We start from the raw sequence: 22,590 nt of genomic DNA, 5'->3' as shown, positions 1-22,590 counted from the left end.
AAATAATCTGAAATAAAAAGGTCTTGTTATTTCAAACAAATCACTCTATTCACAGGGAAGAGTGAAAAATAAAGTAACAAACATTTTACCTGTCCTTGGGAGTCAAAAAACTTGCTGATGGTATTCTTCAGTTTGTTAAATAGCATAGGATAAAGAGCAGGACTCAATTCTAGACCCACTAGATCCTTAACATTGGTCCGTATCTGAAGTCCCACTTTCTCGTGGTTACACACCATTAAGGATAGCAGCCGGTCCATAAATTTGCTGACAGGCGTGTCTGCATTTCCCTCTGAGGACATCACGGAAATCATGGAACCCTTACGTTCACTGACTGGGCCCATGGGTGGGCTATAGGTTGCCAGGCCAGAATTGCTTCTCTGCTGCAGGCACACTCCCCCAAGGGCACAAAGGAAGCCAGTCATGTTGATCCATTCCTGTAGTGAGTCCGTATCGGACAGATCTATGGAGCCTCCTCCACTCACATGAGACATTCGCCTCTTAACAATGGTCTTATGAAGGCTTTCAGCAGCCTAAAAAAAAATGTATGGAAAGCATGAATACAATCTAAATTAGTGGAAGTTCAACAAATTACTCTTCATCCAATATTTCTTCCATCACAAATGTACATAATTTACATCTTAAAAATCAAAACATGGGGGCCATGAGGTAGGGTGGTGGTTAAGGTGCTGGACTTCTACATGGCTGGCTGTGGTTCAAGTCCTGGATCTGGCAGCTTGAAAATCACACCAGTCGTGTGTGTGTGTGTGTGTGTGTGCCCAAAATCCCAGACTACCAGGAGAAGAATGAAGGAGAAGGGACTGTGGCGTAGCCATCCCCCTGGGAGGTGATTTCTCACTTTCCCTCCCTCTCTCTCTCATTTCCTTTCTCTCTCTCTCTTTCTTCCCCTTTCTTTCTGTGTGTCTCTCTGGCAAGCATATGTATCCTATGACAAAAATCAGAAAAAAAGAAAAAGAAAAAACTCAAAACATGAAATTATCATATACAGTTTTAAAGAGCCACAGACATATTTTTGTTACAGCTAGATTAATAATTACCCAGAGTACCAATTTTCTTTTAAAAACCTTTGATTCACAAGGAAGAACCTTGATAACATTAGGCTAAATGAAAGAAGCAGGTCATAAAAGCCCACCAATTTTTTTTTTCTCTGATTCCACTTACGCCCAGAATAGGCAAATCTACAGAGATAGATTAGAGATTTCCCAGGACTAGAGAGGTGATGGGTTGGGGAGGGGAGAACAAAGAGTAGAAAAGTAGGAGTTAAGAGGCAGACACAATTAAAAGTTTTTTGTTTGTTTGTTTGTTTTGTTTTTTCAGGTGCAGAAAATGGTCTAAAACTGACTGTGGCATAACTGTGAATACATTGAAACAAGCCACTGAATTGAACACTTCAAATGACTGAATTGAATGGTATGTGAATTACATACCAATTAAACAGTTACCCTCTCAAAAATCTTTTATCCTAAAGTCATGTCTTCTCTAAACAATGGTATTAGCCAAATAATTTGCTTAACAAACAACTTTTTTTCTTTTTCTAATTACACATGACATAGAAGAAATAGAGAATAATCAGGTTTTTTTAAAGACCTAATAATAATCAGAGCAATGTGTGTATTACAAATTAAATACACACAAATACCAATTAATTGTTAATTTATAGAGCAACAGACGATAACAGCAAATGGATAAATATAGCTCATAATAGTTGATGAATGAAATATTCCAATTTTAAAATTTCATTTAATTTACAGCTCAATCTTCTGCCCACATGATCTCTTCATTAGAATACCTAACAAAACAGTAAAATAAACAGTTTCAGGGCCAGCAGGTGGTAGTTAAGGCACTGGATCCCACATGGCCTGGGCCCAGAGGCTTGAAAATCATGACGGGCACACGTGCATGCTCAAAATCCTGAGGGGAGAAGGTATTGCGGCATGGCCATCCCCTAGGGGGTGAGTTTTCATTTTCCCTCTCTGTCTGTCTCTCTCTAGCAAACATACATGCCCTTACGTAAATTAAAAAAAAATTAATTAATTAAAAAAAAAACAAGAAAAAACACTAAAAACAACTGTTTCAATTTTAATTTATTTTTACCTAGCTTGATCACCTCTTTTCTAAAATTTCTGTGAAATACCATAATGAAGGGAGAAAGAATAAGGAAGAGAGTAAAGAAACAGTCTCTACCATAAAGGGTACCTAGCAGTGCTGTCCAGTATTTCTGCAATGTCAAAACTATTTTCTGTCTCAGCTACCTAATAAAGTAATCCCCATACACAGTGATTGAGTACTTGAAATTTGGCTGCTGTATGACTGAGGAACTGAATTTTAATTCTACTTAATTTTAATTCATTTAAGTTCAAATTTAATAAACTTTAAGTGGCCATGTGGCTAGTAGCTACCATCTTAGAGAGTGCAGGTTTAGGTGAACCATGACTAAAAATATCAGTCTTTTTTTTTTTTTTTGACAGGTTTTTGCTATAGGGCATGTGCGCTAACCAGAAAGACAGAGAGAGACAGAGAGACAGAAAGCAAGATATCACCCCCCCCAGGGTGGGTGGCCACGCCATAATCCCTTCTCTTCCATTCTCCTCTTGGGATCTTGGGCATGCACACACATGCACCCGGCGTAAGCTTAAGCCACCGGGTCTGGGACTTGAACCACGGTTGACTACGTAAGAGTTCAGCAACATAGCCATTACGCTAACTGCTAGTCCCTAAATATCAGTCTTAAGACAACTATTTACTTACATTAAAATAACTCATGATAGATTACTGCTGTGAAGTACCTGTGTTTACCAGGTCAACTAACAGACAATCAATGTTATGAACTCACCTGGCCATCTTCCATTTTGGCTTTTGGATAGTTAAGGATCAGTTTTGTAGCTTGTTCCCATTTTGCATGAGTATCTTCCCAAGCCTAAAATGAACAGGCAACTGTCATTTAAAGGCATATTTAAGCCTAGTTAAAACTCTATCAGTAACAACCATATTTCAAACTCGGTGCATATTAGAAATTGGATATCCTACTTATAATATTCACATGTCTTAAATTTGCTTCAAAACCTCTTCCTGATCTCTCTCACACATGCAATGTGAGGCTTCTAACTGGAGGGGTTCTGGGCGGGGTGCTCCTTTCACTGAGGGCATACCTCGGTGTTTCCTGCGGTGGGATGCTCAATGCGCCTCAGCAGTGCCATCACTCTCTTCTGAAGCGCTGCTCTTCCTAAGCAAAGACAACAGCAAGTCAGGCAACTGCACTCAGAGTCCTGCCTGTCAATGGAGAATCCGGTAAGCCCTACCCAAAGGCAGAGTAGGGGTTACAAAACGATTCTTCAAATGATACAGCCAAAGACGTCCTTTTACCAGTCTCACAGGAAAGGTATTTATCTCAGAGTCCACAATGTCCAAAGCTTAAAATAGCCATTCTCACCTAAGATTTACTCGAAACATATGTGGATACGCTTAAAAGTCACTATATTTATTTCAAACAGAACAAATTCTGTAATGTACAGCTAAAGCAATCTAAAATGTCAGTTAATAAAAGTACTGCATATTTTTCTTTTTGAGAGAGGAGTTTTTGCTATAGGGCACATGTGCTCCCCAGAGAGACAGAGAGAGACAGAAAGCAAAAAGTCCCCCCCCACGGGGGATGGCCACACCACAATTCCTTCTCCTCCATTCTCCTCATGGGATCTTGGACACATACGCACATGTGCCTGGCATGAGTTTTAAGTCACCAGGTCAGAGATGTGAACTGCGGCTGACTATGTGGGAGTCCAGCGATGTTACCATTACACCATGTTCTGGTCCATGTGCATATTTTAAACTCTGTGAGAGACTAACAATTTATTTCAAATGTTACTTACTTTCACCCCTCCTTGTCCAGAAAAGAATTTCCAGTGAGCTATATGAATTAGCCCTGTAAGTTTATTAGGTAGTAATATTAAATACAAGTGGTGAGGTGTGACTTAACAATGAGAATACAGCCTGAGAAATGTGACATTAGGAGATTCATGGCTGTTCAATCATAAACCTAGATGGCACAGCCTAGTACACATCTAGGCTATCTGGCATAATCTCCTGGAACCACTGCTATGTGAGTGGGCCACTGCTGACTGAAGCTTCATTATGTGGTGTATGACTGTACTTTCTCACATCCCTAACACAATCAGATGCCATGTGATTTGAGGCAGACTGGATGCAAAAAACATTCTCCACACGTACCTGTTGACATCATATTGCTGACAGAGGCAAACTCCATGAATGTGTTATAGTTGGGTAAGAAGTTGTGCACTGACACTTCGTCCACCCCACACCGGATATCTGCTTCCTCACAGAGGTGGCGGAAACAAGACATGGCAACCAGAACAGCTTCAGTATCAGGGCTCCACAGAAACATGTACAGTGCTACTTCAAGTTTGGTCTGGGCTTGTCGGCATATTGGTGGGGTTCCACTGCACCCTGCTGCACTATCCTGGGAGTCAGGGGTGGAAGGCATACATATGCAAAACCCGACAATGCAATGAACTGTGTACTATATGTATCAGCATACAATCACTCACAAGAATTTTCCTTTTTAATCATAATAGGAATTTTTTTCAAATCCCCAGTATCTTGTCTAAATGAGAAATGAGATTATTTGGTGTAACATAATGCTACTATTTGTCCAATTTTAAATCAGATATGTACTATCCTATCCCAGATTCCAGAAATTTAAATTAAGTCTAACACAGACACAAGTAAAACATCACAACATAAATTTGCTACAAGAAAAGTGTAATGTACTTCCCAGTTAATTATAAATAACAAAGGAAGAAGAAGTAACAGGGAGTAACTTACTAAAGGGAATAAATAAGTACATTGCAGCACTGACTAAAACAAAGGCAAACAGCTAGGTATTACTGAAGATATTCTTGATTCTAAATTACATAGTCCATAAGCATGAAATGGAAGAAACTCATTCACGAAACAAATGCAAATTCTGCAGGTAAAGCAGACAAAACGGTAAATATCATAGTGCTTAGCTGTATTCCTTAATAGAAGTTGTATTAAAAATCATTAAAAATCAGGGATAGAGTTTTAGTCTGGAAAAAGTCTAACATCTATATTTTCATTTATACTGTAATTTTATTTTAAAGAAATGATATACATAAACAAATTGTGGAAATGCTTATTTATACCATCAAGTAAAATTCTTTGTTTTTATCCAAGTTTTATCTTTGTCAGTTGAAACTTTTAAACCTCTGAGGTATAAAAATGGTGTTTCTTAAGGGGGGAGGTTTACAGTAGCTACTGTTACCAGTCTGATTAAGTGCTGTTTATATATGATCTCATATAATCCTTAAAGCAACTTTGGGACAGGAATTATTATTATCCCCATTTTAAAGTTGAGAAACTGAGCCACAGAGATGTTAAGAACTTGCCTAAGATGCCATACAGAGCAGTGGCTGAAGTAGAATCTAAGCAGTTTTTAACTACTAAGCTATATTACCTAGTTAAAATTTATGTTTATTAAGAGAGAGAGCACAAATGATGACACAAGAAAATTACTAAATAAGTTTCTCACCATGGAGGAGTTTCCTTTGCCCTTCCTGAGAGAGGCTCCAGGAGTACATGGGCGTAGTAACTCTTCATGATCCATAGGCATCTGACTAGGGTGTCCACTAGAAGGAACATCACATCCTACTCCATAAAGGAAGAGAAAGTGACAAGAACTTCTATCTGCCTGCTAGGAAAAAAAAAAAGAAAGAAAGAAACAAGCTCTACTGAAACACGGACAACCAAGAGGAATAAATATTATTTAATGTAACTACACTAGAAACCTCTCATCCCAACCTATGCCTCACTTTGAGAGATATTTTTAGAAGCCCATTAAGATAAATCCTGTTTACTTATGTCTTTGAACTCTCTTATGTTCCACTTTCCAACAGATTCTAGAAATGTAAATTAAATCTAACACAGACACAACTAAAATATCAACAACAAACCCACCATATGAAAACTATACATATGCAACTCAGGCCACCATAAATGACAAAGATTTTCTTCCCTAAGATTTTATTCTGGGGCCAGTCAGTTTTGTAGTTTTAAGACCAACTGTATAATTCAAGACCCAGACCTGGAAGCTTGAAAAACGTCAGGTACATGTGCATGCATGCCCAAAATCCTGAGAGGAGAATGGAAGAGAAGGCAGTACAGCATGGCCATCCACTGGGGAGGGTGTTTTTCCCTTTCCCTCTCTCTGGCAAGTGCACACTGCTCTATAATAATTTGTTTTAATTTTAAAAAAGATAACATTCTGTGCCATGTCAGGATAATCGAAAGTTGACTCTTTCGAGATTAACAACTTCTTCTGAATTAGTAGTTAGCACTGGTATATGCCAAGTATGTGACAAGAGAGATTCTGCTGAGACAAGCAGTTAGCATAATAGCTATGTCGCTGGACTCCCATGTAGTCGACCGCAGTTCAAGTCCTGGACCTGGTGTCTTAAACTCACCCCAGGCGCATGTGTGTGCGTGCCCAAGGTCCCAAGAAGAGAATGGAGGAGAAGAGACTGCGGTGTGGCCATTTCCCCGGGGGGTGATTTCTCGCTCACTCGCTCGCGCTCTCTCTCTTTGGGGGGCCGCACCCGCCAAATACAAAAAAAAAAAAAAACCCCCCCAAAAAAAAAAAAAAAAAAAAAGAGTGATTCTGCTGACCAGAGTACTGCACATTCATTACTGGATTACTAATGCTTGTTTTTTTTTCCTTTTTTTTTTTTGGCTATAGGGCGCGTGCGCTCGCCAGAAAGACAGAGACATAGAGACAGAAAGTGAGAAATCACCCCCTACGGGGAATGGCCACACCGCAATCCCTTCTCCTCCACTTTCCTCTCAGGATCTTGGGCACACACGCACATGCGCCCGGCATGAGTTTAAGCTACCAGGTCTGGGACTCGAACCATGGTCAACTACATGGGAGTTCAGCAACATAGCCATTATGCTAACTGCTGGTCCCACTAATGCTTATATTCTAGAGCTTATATCACAGGCAAGGGCATGAAACTCTAAAATCTAAGCTCTTTCCTTATCTTTGGGATTAATGCCAATTTCACTATATTTAACACACCAAGATAGGCCAGGTGTGAAAAAATCCACTTCATCATTAGCCCATTTCTAAACAAAGAAAATTTAACAAGCTGCACAGTACTAAAAGGCATGAGTTTGATACATTTATGCTTTCTCACAGTCAAGATCATGGACTTGATGCCGCAATCCTCCAGCCTCCATAGGTTTTTGCTATAGGGCGGGTGCCACCACGCCCAAGATCATGGACTTGAATAAAAAACTCATTAAGGGACCAGATGGTGTAAAGGTTATGTCACTGGAATCCCAAGTAGTCGACTGCAGTTCAAGTCCAGGACCCGGTGGCTTAAAACTCTCGCTAAGTCTGGGACTTTGCATGCATGTCAAAGATCCCAAGAGGAGAATGGAGAAGGGACTGCAGCATGGCCATCCACCCCTGGGGACTGATTTCTTGTTTTCTGTCTCTCTGGCAAGTATAGGCAACCTAGAGCAAACATCTCTCTTAAAAAAACAACTCATTAAATATGGGAAAAGATAGTAGCACAGGAGGGTAAGATACAAGGAGGTGATTCTATATGGGAAGTCTCCCAGTTCAAATCCGGAGCCCTCTCTAGGTATCCTGGATGCATGATTGTCTGCAGTTCAGGGCTGGTTGACGGCTAGGGGTGGGGTTCAGTACCAGGACCCTGTTGGGGTACTACTTCTCTCTCACCCACAGAGGAAATAAAGTTCTTTAAAAAGCTTGTGAAAAATTACTACTAAAACAATGCCATAATAGAAGCTTTTTGAGATTAGCTATAAAAACTATACATTAAAAGAAATTAAAGTCTTCCCTATCCCTAACATCTTCACCATGTTTCAATCATTCAAGATAAAAAAATTTCATTCCTGACATTTTCAAGAAGTGAAAACTTCTTTGGGAGAAATAAATCTAGATTGAGGACCCTTAACCTCTTCCCTTCAGTTTCTTGACTGATAAGATTAATACTCTCTAGACCAGCCTCGTCAAGAGCCTAGGTCCTACATATGAACTTGAGAGTAAAGACGGAGTATGTCCTGAGCCTACTTTGGTTTAGAGGAGCCCCTCTTTCTCCAAGGCTAGACTTGTGGAGTCCTACTTACACGGAATTAATTAACATTGTGTTTTTTTATTTTTTTAAATTGTTAGAAGGCACAAGTGCTCATTGGGATGGAGGGGATGGAGATGCACACCCCCAGAGAGGCGTGGTCGCAGTGCAAGCATTTTCCCCCATTTCTCCACCCTGTCAGGATTTGGGGCATGCAACCACAACAGTGAATTTTTCAAGCTACTGGGGCCAGTTTCCATCCACAGTTGGCCAGATCAGATGGGGTTCCATGCACAGGATTTAACCGCTGTGCTTCAGGGTTGGCCCAACATTTGGGTTTTAAGGCAAAAGCCTCAGAATAATTTTTTAAATATTGATTTGTCAGCCATTGTCTTCTGCACATGTATTTCTCTTTAGGGCCTTGTAGGAGAGAACAGCCGAAGCAGGACCTAATTTAGCTAGTAAATACTTCCTTACTCTCTCCCCATGATCATTCCATGCATTTTTCCAATTTTAAGGTGTAATTTTGCTTACCTTATTTTTAAGAAGAAATTTATTCCTGCAGATCAAAATTTCCCGCAACCACTTGAGAATTTCTGTGCTACTAAGCATCTGATGGCTAGTTAATTTTTTGCAGATGTAAAACAGCATTTGAGAGCTGCAATAATATAAAGTTCACTGTTAACAATATAATCAATAAATAATCAAATACAGATATAATTAGTACATAAAAATGATAATGTCCCATAATGGATTCAAGTTCAGAGAAGCTTAGTTTCACCCATAGAGTCTGTTTTAGAAAAATGGTTATCAAAGTGCTAACAGCACCACAATCAAAAGAAGGCTACAGGTTATATTAAAAAAGTAAGCCCCCTCATCCCCAAACTTCCAATGTTTCATCTACGTATGATATACTTGCAGGGGATGAAAAAGAAGAAAATGATAAACTGCATGCACAGCAGGGACTGTATATAAACTCCATGCTCTAGAACAGGGGTCTGCCAACAGCCACCCACATGCCAAATCCAGTCCCGCTGTTTGCTTTGTAAATAAAAGTTCTGTGGAACATAGCCACACCATTCATTCACTCTATAGCTGCTTTTATACTCCAAAAACAGATTTGAGTAGAACAGAGATTCTGTGACCTACAAAGCCTAAAATATCTGCCTGGTCTTTTAGAGGATAAGCTATCTAATCCCTCTGCCAGAGCTATGCTACTCGACATGGTAGGCACTAGCCGGCCTCAGTAGTTACTGGGCCCTTTAAATATGGCTTGTCCAAACTGAGATGTGCTACAAGTGTAAATACACACTAAATTTTGGAAACTTTATGAAAAAAGAGCACAAGATGTGTCATTAATAACTTTTATGTCACTTATATGTTGAAATTGTAAAACTATATGTGTGTATACACACACACACACTCAGGATTAAATAAAATATATTATCAAAATCAATGTTAACTGTTCCTTTTTACTTTTCAGTGTGGTAACCAAGAAATTTTTAATGAATATATAGTTCCCATTGTATTATCGCCAGAGAGCACTAGAGTTTAGGATTTAACTCAGCTGCTACGTGACTTAGCATACCTACTTCTATGATAGATCAATGGGAAACTTGTGATCTCTATTTTCCTCATGATGCCTTTATGCTCATTAAAAGACAATAATTTATACAACAGGGGAAAAAGACTATAAAACTATATTTTTGCCTTCTAAGCATTCACTCAGCAAAAGCAATCATATTATGAAAAATGCAGGCCAGATTAGTTTAAAAAACAACCCCATTGATGTTATAAATTTTTAACATTCTAGATTTGTAATTATAAAAATCTATTAAAAACACAGTTGTAACTACATAGAAATATGGACTATAATATACCAAACAACAATATTTATGACTGGGTGAGACAGTTTGACACTATTTTTTACAATTGGACTTTCTATAATAAGTTGCTATAATATTATTTTTTATAGTTAAAACAAAAAATTCTAATAATTTCAAGTAAAATACAAAATCATATACTCTCTAGAGATACAAGTGAATAAAGTTTTACAATGAACTACTATAGAATACAAAATAAAAAATATAAAGTGAATTTAAAAAAACAAAAGTACATATACCTGATCTCCCAAAATGTTTCTACAGGAGCATCAGGATTCCACAAGTCAATGCTATCTAACTGATGAAGAACCAGCAGAGCCTAAAGTTTTAAAAAAGAGAAAGAGAAAGAAAGAAAAAGACTCATTCAAAACATTCTCGGTAAATAGTAATACTGAATTACTTATTTTACAAGTGCTAACAAGTAGAGCTATTTAATTAATTATGGTCTCAATGTACAGTAAAAAGCAAAAGAGAAAAACTTGGGAAAACACAAACCTGTAGGGTACAATATATACAGAAGGAAATCACTTTATTCCTACCAGCTACTCTCAACAGCATGTACATATATAAAGTGAGATAACTGATGAATTCAGAACAATATGTGCATGTAAAATCTGGTTTAAAAATACGATTTTAACAAATATTAGAGAACTCTATGGAACAAAAAAATCAATCCCCAAATAAAGAGGGCTCTCCAAAATTAACAGATAGCAAAATGAATACACAACAAAAAGAAATGTGGAAATTTTCTGGCTTGCCACAATTTCTTTTATAACAGAAAAAAATAAATTACTTTTCAAATATGAGAGAAAAGAAAACAAAACACACTTTGCATTTCAAAGCAGCTAATTTATCTTCAGGTATTTCAACTGACTACAGAACTGAACCTGGAAATTTGCTCACAGAACATAAACAGAAATTAAATCATTTTAAATGTATAACATATAAATACACCATTATCACATAGACTTAAACCATCAAAAGCATAGAGTTTTTTTTTTTTTTAAAAAAAGACTCTTCAAATAAACCCTACCTTAACTCCAGTTCCACAATATTTACTACCACCACAACTCACAGCTACACACATGGCCCAACAAATGCTATTAAGCTCTGCACATTTATTTCAGTTCTTGGTCAATATATTTGGTGATTCTTTACACCACTTCAGGTTTTTGCCATAAGGCATGGACCGGAGAATGAGACAGTGGGAGGGAAAGTGAGAAATCATCCCCCAGGGGGGATGACTATGCCACAATCCTTTCTCCTCCATTCTGCTCTTGGGATTTTGAGCATGCACACAGACCTGGCATGATTTTCAAGTCACCAGGTTTGGGACTCAAACTGCAGCCCGCCATGTGCAAGTCCAGTGCCTTAACCACCAAGACACCTGCTGGTTCCTCTTTACACCCTGTTTAAAGCCTTTTGTTAAAACTCCAATGAAACACGGAACAAATGATGAGAACTGAATTCTCTTTAAAAAAATAAAATCAAATCAAACACATGAACTGAAAATAGCTCACTGAAAAACTGTCTCACATTATGAAAAGATATGTAAATCTCTAACCTTGGACCACCTGGTAACTCCAAACATTATAAAACAGTTAACAATCAGATCTATACTTTTTTATTTCAAATACTCCCATAGTTACTTCTAGATCTCAGCTGGTTCAAAGGTTGGGAGGTGGGATGTAGAGACTGTAGTGTCACTGGACCTGGTTGGGGATGCCTCCCACTGCCCCCTCCCTCTCATGAAAGAAGGACAAAAAGAAATTTAAAAAATTTTTTTGACTGATTTCTAGCATAAGTCCACTATGGTTGCAAAAACATACTGAATGATTCAATCCTTTGGAACTTATTGAGTCTTGTTTCATGTTTAGGATACAGTGAATGTTCCAGGTACACTTGAAAAGACAATCCCATGTATACCTGAGTGTAGCACTCTATGTATGTCAAAAGGTCAAATTCGATAATCACGTTGCTCAAATCTCCCATTCTTAACCTTTTTTATTGGTTCCATCAGATTCTGAGAAATGTATGCTCAAATACTGTAACTGGATTGGTATATAGCTCTTTTTACTTTGTATATGTTTAATACACTTTGAAGCTTTATATATTTTTGCTTTAAATATTCTGAAGCTTTGTGAGGTTCATATAAGGCTTGAGTTTTCTTTTCTAGATGGATGGGATCCCTTCATAAAAAGATGACATCCTTCTTCATCTCCAGTAACCCATCTTGTTTTCAAGTCTGTATCTATGTATTTTGCCAGCGCTAGTGTTTTTGGGCCAGTGTTTGTATGACATACACTTCTACCCTGCACTGTTTATCTTCCAATGTCCTTAGGTTCAATTTCTATCTCTTGTGAAGACAATACAGTAAGATTATTTGCACTCTTGAGTATTTATTCAAGAGAAATGAAAGCATATTGTTCACACATAGATTTTTACATCTATGTTCCTAGATACTTTATTTGTATTAGCTCCCCTAATCCCCCCAAAAAAAACCTAAAATCTGGAAATAACACAAATATCCAGCAATACGTAAATGGATAAACAAACTGTGCTATGTTCACACAATGAAACACTATACAGTATAAAAAAGGATGAGCTTTTGCATGCATGCCCGAGGTCCCAAGAGGAGGAGAGGGAATTGTGGCATGGCCAGGGGGTGATTTCTCACTTTCTCTCTCATTCTCTGTCTCTATCAAGTACACATGCCCTAGAGGAAAAACTGGGGAGAAAATGAACTTTTAAAAAGGAATGAACTGCTGACACACACAACAACATAGATGTCACAACTATGCTGAGGTAAAGAAAATAAGACAAAAAGTATGTAGTTTGTGATTCCGCTTATATAAAATGCAAACTAATCTGTAATGCAAGGGAGGTAAAGGGCAGGCAAGCAGTAAGAAGGGTGGTGAGTAATGTAGGGAGAGAGAGACAGCAAACGATTACAGACAACTTCCAGCAGTAACATCTATATTCACCTATGGGTCAATTACCAAATCAATAAACTGGTGCAACAATCAAAGGAATACCTACCAACAACAAAAAAGAAATTAACACATGCAACACATGAATGAATCTCGAGAACCTGCTAAGTCAAAGTAAGGCAAATAAAAATACGTTCTCTGGGATTCTTTTCATATAAACTTCTACTGACAAAATCATCCAGAGTGACAGAAATCAGAGCAGTGGTTATCTGGATGGGGTTGGGGACATGAACTGCAAAGGGACAAGGGAACTTTCTATGATGATTACAAACATTCTAAATCAAATATGACTTTATCATATGTAAATTATATTTCAATAAAACTGATTTAAATTAAAATCTTATTTACCAAGTAATCAATATGAAAATAACGTTTAAGAAACCAGCTGCAGTCATGCCCACTCGGACAGCTATAATTAAAAGGACAGACAAGAACGAGTGTTGACAATGATGCAGGTACTAGAACCCTTACCCACTCCTAGGGGGAATAATGCTAAATAAAGTAGTCACTTTGGTAAACAGTTTGGCAGTTCCTCAAAAGTTCAACACAGTTACCACATGGCCCAGTAATCCTACTCCTAAGTTTACACCTAAGTGATATGTCCATATAAAAACTTAACATAAGTGTACACTATAGTTATTCATAACAGCAAAAATATAATCAACAAGTGAATAATACTGTAAATAACAAAACTTTTATCCATACAATGCAATACTTGACAATAAAAAAAAGCACTGATTCATGCCCCAACATGGATGAACTTTGAAAACATTAGGCTAACTAACCAGATACAAAAGATCACATATTGCATAATATGTGAAATAGCTAAAATAAGTGAATCCATAGGGACAGAAAATAGGTGAGTGGATACCAGGGGAAAAGGGAATGGGAGAATAGAGAGTAATGGAGTTTCTTTTTGGGGTGCAAAGCGTTCTGGAATTTGATGTTGGTGATGACTGCACAGCCATGTAACTATATTAAAAGCTACTGAAATGTGTACTTTAAAGTGGTGAACTTTATGGTATATGAATTATGTCTCAATTTAAAAATCAATACATATTTGAAAGTTCAAAAAAGTCAATGGCAATTAGAAAATTTTGAACTTTTTTATTAAGCGTAAGAATTTGCACAATGTTGTTGCTTCAAGTGATGTAAAGCAAGTCAATCTCTCCATGGAGTTTCATAAAACAATGTCTACACGTAAGTACACCATTTCCATAAATGATATGTATCTATCACACACAGAAATCATACCCCAAAAGAGCGGCAAGCAAGTACAGAGTTACAGTCGTTCCTAAGAGCCCACAGTTCGTTTCCCCTTACCTCCATGGCTTCCTGGGCAATTTCTGGCATATGTGACTGAGGGACCAGTTGTACAAGGCCTGTAATTAACTCTGCTGTACTTCCTTGGGTCTCAGGCCCTTGTTTTCTTGGATTCTACAATTAAAAAAAAAAAAAAAAAAGTTGCAATTAAAAAAAAAAAACATTGACAGGGATTAGAGGAAGGAGAAAATGTAGAGCAACTGCTAATGATACTAAGTTTCTTTCAGGAATGATGAAAATATTCTAGAATTAGATCATAGTACTGGTTGCAGAGCCTCGTGAATCTATTAGGAACCACCAAGTGGTACACTTTAAAATGGTAAATTTTATGGTATGTGAATTATATCTCAACAATAATAATTTCTTTAAATCGAGACTTGTTAAGGATCCTCTCATTCACATCTACACTTGTACATTAGCGTGAATAATGTCCAGGGAAAATCTGAATTAAGATAAAAATCAGGAATTAGCTTTTCAGTTAAGAAATTATACCAATAGTAAGTACACCATTTCCATAAATGATATGTATCTATCACACACAGAAATCATACCCCAAAAGAGCGGCAAGCAAGTACAGAGTTACAGTCGTTCCTAAGAGCCCACAGTTCGTTTCCCCTTACCTCCATGGCTTCCTGGGCAATTTCTGGCATATGTGACTGAGGGACCAGTTGTACAAGGCCTGTAATTAACTCTGCTGTACTTCCTTGGGTCTCAGGCCCTTGTTTTCTTGGATTCTACAATTTAAAAAAAAAAAAAAAAAGTTGCAATTAAAAAAAAAAAACATTGACAGGGATTAGAGGAAGGAGAAAATGTAGAGCAACTGCTAATGATACTAAGTTTCTTTCAGGAATGATGAAAATATTCTAGAATTAGATCATAGTACTGGTTGCAGAGCCTCGTGAATCTATTAGGAACCACCAAGTGGTACACTTTAAAATGGTAAATTTTATGGTATGTGAATTATATCTCAACAATAATAATTTCTTTAAATCGAGACTTGTTAAGGATCCTCTTCATTCACATCTACACTTGTACATTAGCGTGAATAATGTCCAGGGAAAATCTGAATTAAGATAAAAATCAGGAATTAGCTTTTCAGTTAAGAAATTATACCAATAATATGAGGGTTAAGATAATATTTTTTTCAACAACACTATACTGGCTAAAAAATATACCTCTGGTTTGGAACGTACTGGTCTTGAGCTTATGGAAGATGGTGGTCAGAAGCAAAGAATACACATGTTGGAAGAGGACTGTCACGAGGGATTAAATCTACATCTCAGATACCCTACTTCAGTTCTTTTCATTGTGTACTAAGCAAAGAAAATTAAATAGCGTACATAAATGTGAATGTCTACCTTTTTTATTGTTACTATTACTTGACAGAGAAAGCACCCCCCAATGGGGCATAGTCACACCACAACCCCTTCTCCCCCATTTTCCCACCATCAGGATATTGGGTGCGTTTGCACACACACATGCCTGGCCTGTTTTTCAAGCTGCAAGGGTCAGGATTTGAACCATGCAGTTGGTCACAAGGGATCCAGCTGCCATAACTACCAGACCATAGAGCCAGCCCAGGATGCCTGCCTATTTAGAGTAAACTGCTTCTCATAACTTAGAAACATCCATTTACACTTTAAGAATATATGGTTCATTTAAAGAAGGCCACTGCAACTGTGTCCATATTTATTTTGCTAATATAATCTCTGTCATACTGACTAATGTAAGCCCTCACCCAAGTACATCTGTAATTAACAGCTGCTGGCCTATTTTCTGACATGTATATTCATCTGTTTACAACTCAATAACATTCACTGAACACAAGACGCAAGAATAAAAAAAGAAGATACGTTTTCTGTTCTATAGGTCTTTTTCTCCTCCTCATAGGGAAGACAAACATCAATAAAATAATCCTCAAGTATGAAACTGGAAATGAGCTATGAGCGAAAAGTACATGCTTCTATGAGATCCTATGACAGGAAAATGTGGCCGAGTCAAAAAAGCTTCCTTAGGGCAGTAATAATAGCTGAGAACTAACAGAAACTACAGCATGAAGAGGAGAGGGGAAGCAAAGCAGGCAGAGGATAACCAAGTGCAAGAGCAGGTCTGAGGAGATATGGTAAGAGGAACCGAAAGAAAGGCTATCATGGCTAGAGTAGAGAAGACGAAGACAAAAATGTCATCCTGTATGTAGAAGTGGTAGGTGGGAGAACGATTTTGAATAACCTGTATGTCTATTTGGAGTTTGGTCTTTATTTCAAGAGCAACGTCAACTAAAAGGTTTTAAGCTGGGAAGGGGGCATGAGGAGAGTTGCTCTTTAAAAAGGTCACTATAAATTCAGTGGAGAGAAATGATTGGGAGAATATAAAAAAATATACAAACTGAGCAATCAGAAGGCTTGAAGAATTGAGAGTAATATGGATTAGGAGAGAAATGGTAGAGATGGAAGACAATAAAACCATATCACTTTAAAACACCATGACTGAAATCATGTAATAATTATTTCTATATTCCTCTTACTTAGAATTTTCACACATAAAATATGAAATAACCAACTGAAATTGCTATGTGGAACCTAAGCTGCAATAACTTTCAGATAAATTATCTCTCCACTAGATGGCAGCAAAGAAAATAATTCCCATTTTAAAGGATCCTTGAAAAATAGGAAGTTTTGCTTAAACTCTCGTTCTTCAAACAGGAGTGATGTCAGAAAATTCACGGAAAAAACAGAATTAAAGGACGAGTTTATTTGGTGCCAAAAATTCAGAAATTCATGAACAATTTTCTCATAATATGCATTTTGCGTGAACTTTCTGAAAACTGCTTGCATATTTAATGAGATGCCAATGACTTTGATACACTCTTTGACCGTGAATCAGTCATGTAAGCAGAGTGATGTTAACATTATGTGACATGCGTGATGAAATAATACCACAAGTAACTTGTGCTATATAACAAAGAAATGAGGAGAAAGGCGACATTTCATTACTTCAAATAAAAGTCTCATTGACAAACTATTAACTTTTCCATGCCAAAGATCTACTCATTCTATTAGACTTCCGAATTTGGACGGGTTTTTCAATGAGTTCAAAATAGGTAATCTTTTGGATAACTGATCCTTTTGGAAATTTTTTCTCTGTGTCTATTCTCTCCAGAAAAATTACTCATATATACACATTTTTAAAAGTTCAGGTGGTTCACAGAACTCTTGAAACCATGGATAGCTAGTTATTGAACCCTATATTAATGTAAAAAATATACCATCAAAGTTGAAAGTGCCTTAACACTTAAAAAAAAAACCTGTTACTACACAAAACAGTAAGAAACCGTTTGATGCTGCTTCTCCAGAGACTGGGAAAACTCAACAAAGTAAACATGTTATCGCATGAACTACAAAATTTAGACTGTTACATTTTCAGAGATTAATTATACTAATATGATGTTGACTATATCATTAATAGCAACAATAGCTACCATTTATTTAGTGGTTATTATGTGCCAGGTATTGTTCCTAAAAGTACTTCACATACTACTTTTTGAATAATTATTTACCTGATTTTATTATTTTTAATTTGCTATAGGGCACGTGCGCTCACCAAAGAGAGAGAAAGAGAAGTGAATTGAGAAAGGAAGCCTCCAGGTCCAGGATGCAAACCACAGTCAGCCATATGGGAGTCCAGTCCTTAAAGGCCATGCCACCTGCTGGCCCCTACATGTACTGTTGGGTCGTCAGAAACATCATGATGCATTTTTCTGGTTTTCTATGCAAAAATGCATCATGACTTTTCTGAGAACCCAGTATTTCAAGCTTTGTTACAATCTGTCTGAGACAGGAACTATTATTATATCGTAATAGTTCAGATGGAAAAAACGAAGTCACCCACATCGTATAGTAAGAGGTATGTTTTCAGGGTCTATGCTTTTAATCACTTCATGTAATTACCACTCATTTACATCAGTTCCTAAATACTCTTTCCTTTTTTCAAGGTCATCACATCATGATCCACCCCTAGCCTCAGCTGGCCTAGACTGTGGTAAGAACAGGGTCCTGACTATAACTAGAACTAGCTGCACCCATTTTCCCCCTCCTTCTCCTTCCAAAACAGTATTTGTAGGCAGTCACTGAAAATAGAAAGCTGATGATAGGAAGATGGAGGAGGGAAAAGCTAAGTTATTTGACAATAGTAAATGTGATTTATAAAGAAAAATGGTCTCTTAATATATACCAAATGTCCGCACTCTATGACTGAAACTGATTGACTAAAGGATATACAAACACAGTAAATGGGTGTAAATACCAGATATCATGTGTGTGGAAGAGTAGGGCCTGAGAAAGGACATTTAGAAAAAAAATAGGGAGGTAAAGCATTAATGGGACAAAGAAATGTGGTATTATCTGTTGAAGATATTTTATAGTTTAACCAACTGAACTAGGGAGAAATGTCCACATAGTGAAATATTTACTTTGTAAGCTAAAAAAGATAACTGAATGTATAAAAAAAAAGAAATAAAAAAATATAAAAAAAAAGAAAAGAAAAATGGTCTCGATGTAGAAAATACTGTGATTTATTATTGCTTCATGACCTCTACCCTCATCCCGGGATTATGCTGGAGTGATACATATATATAACCTAGTGATGTATACATAACAGGGTGAGGACAGAAAATCTTACCAAAGTATGGTAATCTAATGATAAGAGAAATTAAGAAGAAAGGTTAAGGATCTTACCTAGGGACCAGCAGATGGCATAATGGTTATGTTGCTGGACTCTATGCAGTCGCCTGCAGTTCGAGGACCAGACCTGACGGTCTAAAAACTCGCGCGAGGTGTATGTGAGTGCATGCCCAAAACCCTGCGAGAAGGCTAGCGGAGAAGGAGTGCAGAGTGGCCAACCCCCTGGGGCATGTTTCTCGTTCGCTCTCTCTCTCTTTGGCGAACACATGCACCCTATAGCAAAAATCTCAAGAAAAAATAAGAACTGATCTAATTGTATCAGTATTCTCTATAAGTTTTTTTAGGGATGTCTTGGGTTTCAGGAATGATTAGAAAGGATTAGTAAGTCTTCTTTAACTAACAACTACCTTCAAAGCCTTCTTTTTTTTTTTTTTTTTTTAAAGTTTGCTAGAGGGCATATACGCTCACCAGAGACAGAAAGAGAAAAAGTGAAGAATCACCCACCCCAGAGTGGACAAATACACTGCAATCCCTTCTCCTCTAATCTCTTCCCAGGATTTTGGGTACACACGCAAATGTGCCCACCGTGATTTCCAAGTCACTTGATCTGGGACTCAAACTACGCAGTCAGCCAGCCATATGTGATCCAGCTGCCTTAAAACCTCCATGCCACCTGCTGGTCCCAAAGGCATTTTAATAAAAGCAAATAAAGTTAGTATAAAAATGTCAAGGCATTTAAGAAAAAAATACTTACACAAAGCAAAAGCTTTGGATCTGCATGAATTAGTTTCACCATGGACAAGAGAAGATACTTATAGCTTCTTGTCTCCAAGTCTGTAGGTTTTTCTTTAAATTTAAGGCTTGTTACTTTTTCTTTAAATGTAAGACTCTAAAAAAAAAAAATGGCATCACTTTGTAAGAATCAAACATCAGGTTCAGTAGAATAGCTATCCAACTTTTTAAATCTGTTTTAAAAAGATAAACAAATATAGTTTATAAAAACCAAATGTGTGGGATCAGTAGAAATGTTTACTAGTAAGCATTAAACATTATTAAGCTTAAGAAGCAATGGCAACTGGTTTTGAAACATTTATTCTTATATAATCAATCTAATAAAATTTAATAAAAATCTGTTAAAATGTTAATATTTATTATCAAGTTATGAAAAACTATTTTCCAAAATATAAAAACATAAGGAAAAAATATTTGTCTTGCAAATACACACATTGGGCAACTTAGTTAACCTACTCTTATCACCCACATACACACAAAGCGTTCACATTATAAATTAATTGTAAGATGCATCATTATTTTATGTACCAAAAGAAATGAAAAACCACTATCAACTACAATATACTAAAGTAAGAAACATCACTAATTTCAAGGAAATTTCAGAGAAAAGTGTTTCTGGAAGTACTGAAATATGCTAGATAGATTTCTGTGTTACTTTAATAGTTTAATTATGAATTTTACTTTTTCCTTTGATAGCATGCCAACTCTCAAGTTACAGAATACATGCATTTTGCCTGAAGCACATGCATAAATCAGAAAGAACTCTGAGAAAGCGTAAATCTTTGAAATGTGTTTCAATTACAGATTCTATTGTGAATGAAAATTATGGATCTTATTCGACCAAAATCCAAAAATTATATTCTGAATGATCACTTTCCTTTCTATTTTTACAAAATACTTCCTTTATTTTTCCCATAAGAGGTCACAAAAACATCTGGTTTGGATATAAATGTCCTTAATGTGAGCATCTATGCAAATATGTTTTGGGTTGTCAGGAAAGTCATGACACATTTTTGCACAGAAAAACATAGAAACGCCTCATGACTTTCCCGACAAACTAACAGATAACAGATTATGCAGTCACAGCAGATCTTTTTTTTTTTTTTTTTTTGAGAGGTTTTTGTATAGGTGTGTGCGCTCTCCAGACAGAAAGAGAGACAGAGAGACAGAGAGACAGAAAGCAAAAAATCACCCCCGGGGGGATGGCCACGCTACAATCCCTTTACCTAAATTCTCCTCTTGGGATCTTGGACATGCATGCACATGCACCCAGCGTGAGTTTAAAGCCACCAGGTCCGGGACTCAAACAGCAGTCAACTATATGGGAGTCCAGCAACAGCCATTACGCCGACTGCTGGTCCCAGCAGTCACAGTAGATCTTAAAGTAAACAGATTGCCTTTCAAAGTCAAAACATAGAAGGACCAACAGATGGTGTGATGGCTTTGTTGCTGAACTCCCATGTAGTCGACCGCAGTTCAAGTCCCAAATCTGGCGGCTTAAACTCACACCAGGCGCGTTGTGTGAGCGTGCACAAGATACCGAGAGAATGGAGAAGGGATTGCAGCATGGCCATCCCCTTCGGGGGTGATTTCTTGCTTTCTGTCTCTCTGTCTCTGTCTTTCTGGCGAACGCATGTGCCCTATAGCAAAAACCTCTCCAAAGAAAAAAAAAAAAAGAAATTTCAAAGTCAAAACATAGAGATGCACATCTACAATGCACAGCAGCTACTTTCAATACTTAAATGTGGCATATGTATTTGTTATGCTCAGGAACAATAAAGATTTGTGGACATCAGAGGAGAATAATTATAGTTAAAGTACATATTTTTGCTCAAGAATGTCACTACAGAACAGAAAAAGCAAAACTTACAAATATTATTTGCCTTTTCATGTATAAATCCCAAGGCAAACTTTTCACCAAATGTATTTAATAAATTCTGTTTTCAGATTTTGCTCCTGTTAAACTTCTTTTTTCATCCTAGGTTGAGACATTTTCCCTCAGATGAAGGTGAAACTTCCACCAAACAAATTTACTTATTACAATGTAAGTAAGTGTAACTATCAAACTGCTCTTCCCTGATACAGTTACTGCATAGGAACATAAGGCCAGAGAACCATAAGCAGATATAAGAATTCTCTCTTACTTTGTAATCATTTCCAAAGAAGTAAGCATTCATTTAATTATGTCGTCTCTTAATCTCAGCAATCTGCATGCTAACTGCTGTACCAGCAGGGCTGGTACAAAGGTTAAGTAAGAAATGTTAAGACTTTGGAAATTTCAACAAACTTAACTCAAATACCTTTTCATTTAATGAGCTATTAGTGGGTTATATAAAGTCAGAAACAACTTGCCAAAAAGAAATACATTTCTTACTTAGAAATGTAAGGGAAAAAATAATTTATTTATATATTTATTGATCTTCCATATTGCAGGTAACAGTAGGAATCCAAGCTGGTACATGTGCTCTGGCCAAAGAAAAGAGGGAGTCACGCCTGGAAAGAAATTCATGAACCCAAGACTTTAGTTATCTATTAAGGGCCCAACCACCTGTAAGCTTAGGATCACATACTGAATTACAGGTGTCTAAAAAACATTTAGTGAACCAGAATCCACTTAAGATGAGAAATATTCAGAAATTATACACACTTGTGAAAGTACATTAATCTATTTGTAGGCTTGGCTATGACAAAAGCAGAAGAGCTTAATTTTAAAATAGTAAATGATTAGTACTGAGACAAACATTTCAATTTTTTTTTTTTTTTTTTTTTTTTT

General features: G+C 37.0%; 1 protein-coding gene across 1 annotated transcript in view; it reads right to left on the bottom strand.

Annotated features, from left to right (window-relative positions):
* LOC102476367 (neurofibromin) overlaps window positions 1–22,590 on the bottom strand; it is a 160,206-nt gene that overhangs the window by 44,092 nt on the left and 93,524 nt on the right. Inside the window, exons 15-23 of the mRNA XM_014584974.1 lie at window positions 19,780–19,914; window positions 14,967–15,080; window positions 10,273–10,352; window positions 8,685–8,808; window positions 5,585–5,746; window positions 4,243–4,492; window positions 3,168–3,241; window positions 2,852–2,935; window positions 90–530 (exon numbers count right to left, since the gene is read on the bottom strand). Of these exons, the coding sequence (XP_014440460.1) occupies window positions 90–530; window positions 2,852–2,935; window positions 3,168–3,241; window positions 4,243–4,492; window positions 5,585–5,746; window positions 8,685–8,808; window positions 10,273–10,352; window positions 14,967–15,080; window positions 19,780–19,914 (1,464 nt within the window). The remainder of the gene's footprint in view (window positions 1–89; window positions 531–2,851; window positions 2,936–3,167; window positions 3,242–4,242; window positions 4,493–5,584; window positions 5,747–8,684; window positions 8,809–10,272; window positions 10,353–14,966; window positions 15,081–19,779; window positions 19,915–22,590) is intronic.

The sequence above is a fragment of the Tupaia chinensis genome, unplaced genomic scaffold (genome assembly GCF_000334495.1).
Source record: "Tupaia chinensis unplaced genomic scaffold, TupChi_1.0 Scaffold148350_1, whole genome shotgun sequence".
Taxonomy (NCBI): domain Eukaryota; kingdom Metazoa; phylum Chordata; class Mammalia; order Scandentia; family Tupaiidae; genus Tupaia; species Tupaia belangeri.
Note: the sequence above shows the minus strand (reverse complement) of the source record. Positions and strands in the feature narration are given on the sequence as shown.